General features: G+C 31.8%; 1 protein-coding gene across 1 annotated transcript in view; it reads right to left on the bottom strand.

Moving 5' to 3' along the window:
* Positions 1-10,741, bottom strand: part of LOC107678701 (formin-like) — a 53,153-nt gene that overhangs the window by 29,632 nt on the left and 12,780 nt on the right. Inside the window, exons 8-11 of the mRNA XM_016474073.1 lie at positions 5,040-5,127; positions 3,712-3,773; positions 2,251-2,339; positions 884-1,013 (exon numbers count right to left, since the gene is read on the bottom strand). Of these exons, the coding sequence (XP_016329559.1) occupies positions 884-1,013; positions 2,251-2,339; positions 3,712-3,773; positions 5,040-5,127 (369 nt within the window). The remainder of the gene's footprint in view (positions 1-883; positions 1,014-2,250; positions 2,340-3,711; positions 3,774-5,039; positions 5,128-10,741) is intronic.

Raw genomic sequence — 10,741 nt, 5'->3', positions numbered from 1 at the left:
ATATAAATATTGTATTTTTACAAATACAAATATTATTTTTTTTATAAAAAAAAAATTTATTTGAATACAAATGTTTTTTTTTTAAATACAAAAAATAATTTTTATGAATATTTTTTATTTTAATACAAATGTTTTTAAAAAATACAAATATTTTTTTTATTTCTGATTTAATTATTTTTATTTAGTTTACATTTTTAATCTTGAAATAAAAATGAAATAATGAGTCAAGATGATGTTAAAAATCACGTTTGTTGATGCCTGTACATACTCATTTTTGAAAATTGAAAGTAAAATCAAATACTGAATATACAGCACATACTAATAGCGAGTGGTTTGAACATTATTTTTTAATCCTAAAAGAAATGCCAATTGGCATTTCGGAAATTTGGCAATTCAAGGAATTAATAAGTCAAGAAAATGTATGATGTTGCTTCTGGTCGATACAACACTCTGGAAAGATATAGGAAAATAATAAATATGGAAGATGGCATAGTAGTATGTTACATTGACATCACGTGACCTCTTTTCGTTGTATGTCTATTTAGTGTTAGTTTTGCACATAATTTTTTATGTGCAAAACTTCTTGCATTTTTCTTGCATTTTTAATCCTGAAAGGACCAAATGAAATGAATTTGTCTCTGGTTTGCCACTTGATTTGGAAATGTAAAGTTAAATTGAGCGCATTGCATTATGGGAAATAGTATCCTGGTTGCACGGCTTGTAGAATTCCCATTTATAAAATGCAGTATGTCGTCTAGGTCGGTGCAAATACTGCGGATAAAGTTAAAGTTAAATTAAGACAAGACTGTAACCAAAACTAACCAGTCTTAACAATTACAGAAGAAGAAAGCAAGCCGTTCCGGCTCTCTGGACTTTACTGTACCTTGCTCACAGCAGAGATGATCTCCACTTTCCGATGGACGCACGATATGGAGTCCACGAACACAGACTGGAATATGATGCAGTGCGCGCGGCGAGCGAAGTCGGGAATCTGGGAGAGTTCGTACAGGAATCTGAGCGGGAAGAAGAAAGAGGTTTTACAGGAACGCTTCAGATGTTTGTGCAGCATGTGAGAGTTCATCAGAACAAACCAGAAGCACCTTCAGCTTCACCAGGCTTTATCAGCGCAAACACGCGGTGCAACGCATTTATTATAATAATAATAATAATGTGTTTATTTAGAGTTGTAAAGTCTGATGTTGTGTTACTGATGTCTGGTGCTCTGCAAAAACATATTTTTCCAAGTTAAGCAAAGAATAAAACTTTAAAGATTATCGAAGTATGATTTTAGTATCATTAATATACTACTATAGTTTAGTTCATACTTTGAATTAGATTTTATTTTTATATTTTCTGCTTTCATGATAAATTTAGATAAAGTTTTAGTCATTTTCCCGTGCTTTTGTCATTTTTATTAGTTTTTGTTGTTTTTAGTCATTTTTATTTCAGTTTTAATTTAAGTGCATCAAATCAAACTGAATTCAAATGAGAAATGCTGCTGTGGAAACTAGCTGAAATAAAATAATAGTTAATAATAAAATATAAAATAATAAAAATGCATGTATAATAAAAAGATGTATGTATAATAAAAATAATATTATTATATTAATAAAATAATAAATAAAAAATAATAAAATTATTTAAAAAAATTATTTCAGTTAACATTTATTTATAATTAAATATATATATATTTTTTACGGTTTTAATTTTAGTTAACTACAATAGTCCTTTTTGCAAGAAAATATTATTTAAGTTTTTCTACTTTAAATTTCACGTCTAACTCAACTTGTTACTTGCTGTTTCTCTGTAATTATTTGTGAAATTTATTAGCGATTTCGGAGTGAAAATAGCTTTAAAGTAAATCTTATGAGCACATTGTGTGAAAGTTACCAGGTTTATCGGCTTCATGAGGCTCTTAAATCTCATATTAACTCATATAATGTTTAAATCTTGTGTCAAAACCTTTGTTTTTATGAACTGATGGTTTGAAGTCAAAACGGTTTCATGTGCTAATCGACAGAACGACACAGACAGAGTTTAACCCGTGTTTAATCTTCTATAACTAGTTGTAGAGAACATGATTTCTGCATCATACACTTGTTTCTGACGCATTTTGATCTGCTGATTTCAAAAATAGTGTCAGTTTTGCTCTTTCACGTCACACTTTCTCACAAAATATGATGCATTTTGTATCATTTTTGCTTTTTTTAATCATTCGTGCGCTGGAGTGTATGCGCGTGAATGACGTACTGTTCAGGTTTATCCAGGAGCTTCACCTCGTCTTCTTTAGACGTCTCGTAATGTTTCCTGATCTTCTCCAGTTCCTCAGGCTGCGCTCTCTGTCAACATTCACAACAAAACCATTCGAAGTGAACCATAAAACACAGCCCCTGCACGATTATAATGTCAAAGACACCTGCACAAAAACATCCGTCAGTTTCCATTGTATTTTTTCCACACTATAGAAGTCAATGGTTTCCCAACATTCTTCAAAACATGTTCAACAGAAGAAAGAAACGCAACAAATGATAACAGAATTTTCATTTTCGGGTAAACTATCCGTTTAAGACTAACTACTTGACTAGTCATTCAGATAACTAGCTGACTAGTCTGTTGTAAGCAAGCAGTTTTAGTACATGCCTAATGCAACGATATATAAAGGCATAAAATAAAACATATACAATTATATACACGACCAGTCAAATGTTTTTGAACAGTGAGATTTTTAATGTGTTTTAAAGAAGGCTCTTCTGCTCACCTGCATTTATTTGATCAAAATTACAGCAAAATCAGTAAAATTGTGAAATATTTTTACTATTTAAAATATCTGCTTTCTATGTGAATCTCTGTTAAACTGTACTTTATTTCTGTGATCAAAGCTGTATTTTCAGCATCATTACTCCAGTCTTCAGTGTCACATGATCTTCAGAAATCATTCTAATATGCTGATTTGCTGAATCAGAAATCTTTTGTAACATTCTAAATGTCTTTATCATCACTTTTGATCAATTTAAAGCATCCTAGCTAAATAAAAGTTTTAATTTCTATAATTTCTTTCCCAAAAAAAAAAACAAGAAAAAAATATTCTACTGACTCCAAGCTTTTGAATTGTATAGTGTATAATGTTACAAAAGCTTTTTATTTCAGATAAATGCTGATCTTTGGATCTTTCTATTCATCAAAGAATCCTGAAAAAATGTATTCAGCTGTTTTCAACATAATAATAATCAGAAATGTTTCTTGAGCAGCAAATCAGCATATTAGAATGATTTCTGAAGATCATGTGACACTGAAGACTGGAGTAATGATGCTGAAAATACAGCTGCGCATCACAGAAATACATTACAGTTTAACACATATTCACATAGAAAACAGATATTTCAAATAGTAAAAATATTTCACAATTTTACTGCTTTTACTGTATTTCTGATCAAAGAAATGCAGGCTTTGTGAGCAGAAGAGGCTTCTTTAAAAAACATTAAAAATCTCACTGTTCAGAAATGTTTGACTGCTCGTGTATATAATGTACACAAATCCTCGATTAAATCCTCAGATCATGATTAGAGCACTCACTATTAAACACGTTTAATGAAATAATAAAAGCGGGTTTATTGGCAAACAGCTGGTGCTGTTAAAACACCGACTGTAGAAAATAAAGCAAGAACGCGGCTCAGAACGAGAATAAGAATCAGGGTTAATCTGGCGACTCACGTTCTCATATAAAGCTTCGACGGTCTCCAGATCCACCACAGAATGATCCACCGTCAGAACAGCTGTAACATACAGCACAGAACAAACAGCATCCGTCCGTTTAACCGCAAGAAAACACACTCCAGGATTTTCAGTTCACATCACATCATGTGTTTTCTGTTTGAAACGCTTCTTTCTGTTTGTCTCCAGTTTGTATTTTCTCCCAGAAAACACACATTTACACCTCTGGCTGGCTGCTTTAACTTAGCCACTGACCAACTAGTCTTACTCTTCAGATTCGAATTAGAAGTGAGTTAAATAAGAAACTTAGAGACTAGTCTAAGCAGTTTATGCAAGCAGCAGATCTCTTAGGGTCTCTGGTTATATTAATGTATTGTTATATTTATGCTACTAAGATTAAAGGTAGATTTATTTTAATTTATTTATTGATCAAAAATATTTTTGAGAAAACAAAACATATACGCATATTTTATAAATTGCTCCTTTCAACTCAAAAGTGTCTTTTGTCTTTAATTTGAACACTTAAATATTTCTTAACCCTCATCACTTTTGACTGAAAGATTTAGAAATATTAAAAATCATAGCTTCATCGGAATGAGGACTTTTGTGGCATTAGCTTTGTGAACACACACAAAAAAAAATCATGGACATGATTGGGATGTTAAAGAGACATATATAACCTAAATGCTGTCTCTTACTGAAATATGTAGTAGAAAGATTTATTTATTTTAAAAATCCACATAGTTTTATAGATATTTTGGACTTTGGGGGGCGCCATTATTTGAGATACTGGCGAAAGATAAAAAAGTAACACTTGGTACCATCGCGCGGTCAAAAATGAGTGTGGAAAAAAAATTGCTCATAGAAATTGCATAAATATTGCATAGTATCATAAAATCCCCTCAAAATTGTAAATAATAATCCAAAAATATTATTGAACAAAAATGTATTACAATGATTTTCCTGAAAAAAAAAAAATCAGGTCGGTTGCTAGGGTGTTCGGGGTGGTTGCTAAGGTGTTGCTATGCAGTTGCTAAAGTACAGAGTTTGGTTGCTAGGGTGTTGCTATGCGGTTGCTAGGATAATCTGGGTAGTTGCTAAGGTGTTGCTATGCGGTTGCTAGGGTACTTGGGGCCGTTTCTAAGGTGTTGCTACGGTACTTGGGGTGGTTGCTAGGATGTTACTATGTGGTTTCTAGGCTAAGTGGTTGCTAGGGTGTTGCTATGTTGTTGCTAGGTTGGTTTGACTAGTTGCTAGAGTGTTGCTATAAAGTTAGACAGACAGACAGACAGATAGATAGATAGATAGATATATAGATCTGATCTCACCCTGCTGAATGTCCTTCATCTCCAGATGGAGGCTGGATATTAATATTCCCACGGCCTGAGAGCGTTTCCCATCCAGCAGCTTGATGATCTACGAGAAGAAACTCACAATTAAACATCTCAATATCACATCAAAATACCAATAATGATTATTAGAACACTGTGAAGTAAATCTCATTTAATAATGTGCTTCATGAGGTAACATGTAAGTTTAATTAAGTTCTTAGTTCTATTTTTGAAAGTAATTAATAGTTTTATTCATCAAGGATGCATTAAACTGATCAGAAGTGACAGCAAAGGCATTTATAATGTTTTAAAAAAAAGATTTCTATTTCAAATAAATGCTGTTCTTCTGAACTTTCTATTCATCTGTGAATCCTGAAAAATAAAATGTATCACAGTTTCCACAAAAATATTGTGCAGCACAACTGTTTTCAACATTGATAATAATCAGAAATGTTTCTCGAGCAGCAAATCAGCATATTAGAATGATTTCTGAAGATCATGTGACACTGAAGACTGGAGTAATGATGCTGAAAATACAGCTGCGCATCACAGAAATACATTACAGTTTAACAGATATTCACATAGAAAATAGATATTTTAAATCATAATAATTTTTCACAATTTTACAGTATTTTTGATCAAATAAATACAGCCTTGTTGAGCAGAAAATACTTCTTTCAGAAACATTAAAAAATCATACTAACCCCAAACTTTTAAACAGTAGTTTAAATATTGAAATATAAAATATGATACATTAAAATACATACATTTAAAATATACATCATCACTACTGAAGTCCTGTCAAAAGTCGATTCAATTCAACAATCGGTCCTCATTCTTTCACATAATTTCCCATTAGTCTCCAGTGTACCTGAATGACGGTGTTTCTGTAAACCAGCGTAATAAATCTCAAGCATTGTGTTTTTGTCACGTCCCATCAGTGGAAACATCTCGCCGCGGTTCTGTCACAATTAGGAGCTCGCTGTGAGACGAAGAAAACCAGCAGAAAGTGGCTCCATAAAAGGCCATCGTTGAGCTCTGGACGAGCGCAGAGGAGATTTTATAACAAACTATAAATTCACAGGATTTTTATTTGTACCTACACATGGTCACAATTACTAATGACTGAATTCCCTCATAAAGGCCACAAGAGTTTTGGCACGCTAAAGAGCCTCTCTAAAACTTAATGTCTCGCTCTTCTTCATTAGGATTAACGCGGCGTTGAGCTGCTGCGGCGTTCAGTGGGAACCAGCGCGACGGCTCTTAGATGAGAGTATTGCATTACAGCAGGTGAAGAGAGCGTTCATTATTCAAAAGAGAGAGAGAGAGAGAGAGAGAGAGAGAACCGCTTCTGTTTTAGAGCCAGTGTTTTGGAAAGGAAACTGGAGTCAGTATGAAGCCTACTAAATGCATTTAACAGCTCAACATTAATAATCACGTCAGGTTTTTAAAGCACAGCGAGCAGCCGCTGCAGTAAACATCATTATTACATTGTTCCATGAGGTGAAGATCATGAATTTTGGAATTTCAAACACAAAATACCTTGATCTACAGTCGGCCATCAAACGCTTCCCAGAATAGATGCCAATAAACACACAGCGTTAGAGACTTAAAGCTAGAAACAATTAAAATGTCAGTTCGTTTAAGAATCATCATTACTGTTCAAGCTGCATCTTAATAATGATTCATCTGACCGTGTGATGTTTACATACTTCACAGAGCTAGAGAGACGTCAAGACACGAGAGACACACCAGAAGACACAGCAGACAGGACAGAAAAAAAAGATTAAATAAATAAATAAAATAGAATGTTAAAAGATGAGAGACACACTAGAACATGCAACAGGCAGGACAGAAAAAAAGATTTAAAAATAAAATAAAATAAAATAAAATGTTAAAGGATGAGAGATACACCAGAACATGCAACAGGCAGGACAGAAAAAAATATTAAAAATAAAATAAAATAATAAAATAAAATAAAATAAAATGTTAAAGGATGAGAGACATGCCAATATAAAAAAATTACTTCTCAAATTATAATAGTTTTCTTATTTTATTTCTTAAATATATAATATGTAAGGAATAATGCACGGCTAGCTGTGCATTAAATGATTTTAATGCACGACGTGGAGGCCAAGAACCACCCGACGCAAAGCCTCCGTGGAGCGCATTAAAATGGTTTAATTCACAGCAAGCCGTGCATTATCCCACTTATATCATGGTCATTTGCCAGCATTGATAAGTTAAAGCTGTTAATGATGTTTGCATTGCAATATTTGACCGGAGGGGTGAAAATTACGGTTATTTTCGTCAATTATGGTTCGTTAGCTCTAGCATTCTGCCCGCTTCAGATCAGACACAGAGATAAAATATTGCAGCAAGATCACATTTATTTGAACGAATTATCGATCGATTAATCGATCAAAAGAGAGAGAGAGAGAGAGAGAGAGAGAACCGCTTCTGTTTTAGAGCCAGTGTTTTGGAAAGGAAACTGGAGTCAGTATGAAGCCTACTAAATGCATTTAACAGCTCAACATTAATAATCACGTCAGGTTTTTAAAGCACAGCGAGCAGCCGCTGCAGTAAACATCATTATTACATTGTTCCATGAGGTGAAGATCATGAATTTTGGAATTTCAAACACAAAATACCTTGATCTACAGTCGGCCATCAAACGCTTCCCAGAATAGATGCCAATAAACACACAGCGTTAGAGACTTAAAGCTAGAAACAATTAAAATGTCAGTTCGTTTAAGAATCATCATTACTGTTCAAGCTGCATCTTAATAATGATTCATCTGACCGTGTGATGTTTACATACTTCACAGAGCTAGAGAGACGTCAAGACACGAGAGACACACCAGAAGACACAGCAGACAGGACAGAAAAAAAAGATTAAATAAATAAATAAAATAGAATGTTAAAAGATGAGAGACACACTAGAACATGCAACAGGCAGGACAGAAAAAAAGATTTAAAAATAAAATAAAATAAAATAAAATGTTAAAGGATGAGAGACATGCCAGAACATGCAACAGGCAGGACAGAAAAAAAGATTAAAAATAAAATAAAATAATAAAATAAAATAAAATAAAATAAAATGTTAAAGGATGAGAGACATGCCAGAACATGCAACAGGCAGGACAGAAAAAAAGATTTTAAAAAAATAAAATAAAATAATAAAATAAATAAAAATAAAAATGTTAAAGGATGAGAGACATGCCAGAACATGCAACAGGCAGGACAGAAAAAAAGATTTTAAAAAAATAAAATAAAATAATAAAATAAATAAAAATAAAAATGTTAAAGGATGAGAGACATGCCAGAACATGCAACAGGCAGGACAGAAAAAAAAGATTAAAAATAAAATAAAATAAAATGTTAAAAGATGAGAGACACACCAGAACATGCAACAGACAGGACAGAAAAAAAGATTAAAAATAAAATAAAATAAAATAAAATGTTAAAGGATGAGAGATACACCAGAACACGCAACAGGCAGGACAGAAAAAAAAGATAAAAAATATAATAAAATAAAATAAAAATAAATAAAAGAATAAAAGAAAAGAAAAGAAAATGTTAAAGGATGAGAGACACACCAGAACACGCAGGAGACAGGACAGAAAAAAATGTTATTATTATTCTGAAGTCTTATATGCTCAGATATTGGGACACATGTTCTTCTGAAGCCACCTGTTAGTCATTAGAGCTCGTCCAGTGACAGAGGCTCCGCCCCTCATGTTTGATATGATAATCAGGAGCGAGGAAAGGCACCGGGGGTCCATGCAGTGGATGCTTCCCAACACATGACACAAATTAGCTGCGGTGTTTGACCTCCGCTGATTCCCACTGATTGTGTTTTCAGGAGAGCTGCGCTGCTGATAGACGCCTTTCCACACACCATTTCTGTATTATCTACATGTGTCTGACACAAACACACACAAGCACTTCATTTCCATAATACGTGCACAGATCAAAACACACATTTTCCCAAACACTCACAGATTTCCTCGCCTCTCCCAACAGACTCGGACCCGGAGGATAAAATAAAGAACTAAAAATACATTTATCATTTATATTTATAAAAATAATTGATAAATATACATTTATTAAAAATTATATATTTTTTTAAATAAATAATAAATATAAATAAATATTTTATAAATACATACTTTTAAAATAAATAATATAAATAAAATATAAATAATATTTTAGTAAATAATCATTGATTTCAGCTAAATCACACAGAAATGCAGCAAGAGAGACTATACACAGAACTTCATGAATCATAATTAATTCAAAATATATTTGAAAATAAAAATTAATTAATTAATAATTAATATTAATAATTGCATATATTATTATTATTAGTTTTAAAATGATATTTTAATTTAGATATTTAAAAATGTAATTTAATTTTTATATTTTCTCTTTTTAATTTCATTCTGCTTTCTTTTTTTTTTAATTCTTTTTTTTATTAGTTTAAAATATGTCTATATTTCTTAAATGTTACTTAATTTATTTGATTATTACGATATTCCACAAATTATTGTGTATATATATATATATATAGATGTATACATGTCAGTTTCCAAAAATTGACCCTTATGACTGGTTTTGTGGTCCAGGGTCACATATTTTACACATAAATATCTGTATGTAAAAATACATGTGTATATTTAAGAAATTAATTTAAATTGATTTTAAATGTTTTATGTATATATGCATATAAGTTATTTCCATATAAGTTAAGATTGAAATTCACTTTCATGTCTGAAAAACCATGCCAGACTTGTATTAATCAGCTTTTTCTGATCATTAATGCTCACAGAGGCCTCGTTACTCGTGTGAACTGAAACACGGCTGCGCTGTCATCACTCTGAGCGATCAGACGAGACGCCTCGTGTGAGACAGCAGCTCGATCGATCTCGTCTCTATTGCTCTGTCAGGACATCGACTCCAGTCGCTCTGGTTTTCTCAGAAGGTAAACACACACATAAATGACGGATCTGAAAATGTGTCGCTTGTGTTTAGCTGTTCTTTCAGACGTTACATCGTCCTGCCAAGACCATAGAGCTCCAGCATCTATTCATCACTTCACAGTCACTAAAGGAGATATTAAAACTTAAAAGAAATTAATATAAATAATGTAATAGAAAAAAATAACTATATGTATAATAAATATAAATAAATATTTAAAAAAAAAACTATTTATAAATAAATAAAATAGAAATAATATTTTTGTGATTTCACCTAAAAATGCTAAAAAAAAACGCTGGTTACGCACTCAGAAAAAATATTAATCCTGATTCCTTCCAAATAAATTAAAAAATAAAAATAAATCATGTTCATGTTAACAGCAGTGTTACTTTAGTATCACTGAGAAACTATTATAGTTTCAATTAATTTTTATTTTTTTATTTTCTGTTTTCATTTTAATTTTAATAGAAGTTTTACTAATTTTGTTTTGTGTTTTTGTCATTTTTATTCATTTTAAAATATGTCTATATAGTTTTTAAATATTTCGTTTATATAGTTTTTATTTTATAAATAAAATAAAATAAAATAATGTCAACAAATTAAAAATATAAATAATAAATAAATAATAATTTAAAAATAAAAGTGTGTGCTGTGATCGGTTAGCTAGGCCAGTGTGTGCTGTGATCGGTTAGCTGGGCCAGTGTGTGTTGTGATCGGTT

Source organism: Sinocyclocheilus anshuiensis, unplaced genomic scaffold (genome assembly GCF_001515605.1).
Source record: "Sinocyclocheilus anshuiensis isolate Anshui unplaced genomic scaffold, SAMN03320099.WGS_v1.1 scaffold208, whole genome shotgun sequence".
Lineage (NCBI taxonomy): Eukaryota > Metazoa > Chordata > Actinopteri > Cypriniformes > Cyprinidae > Sinocyclocheilus > Sinocyclocheilus anshuiensis.
This window is presented reverse-complemented; position numbering and strand designations above follow the sequence as displayed.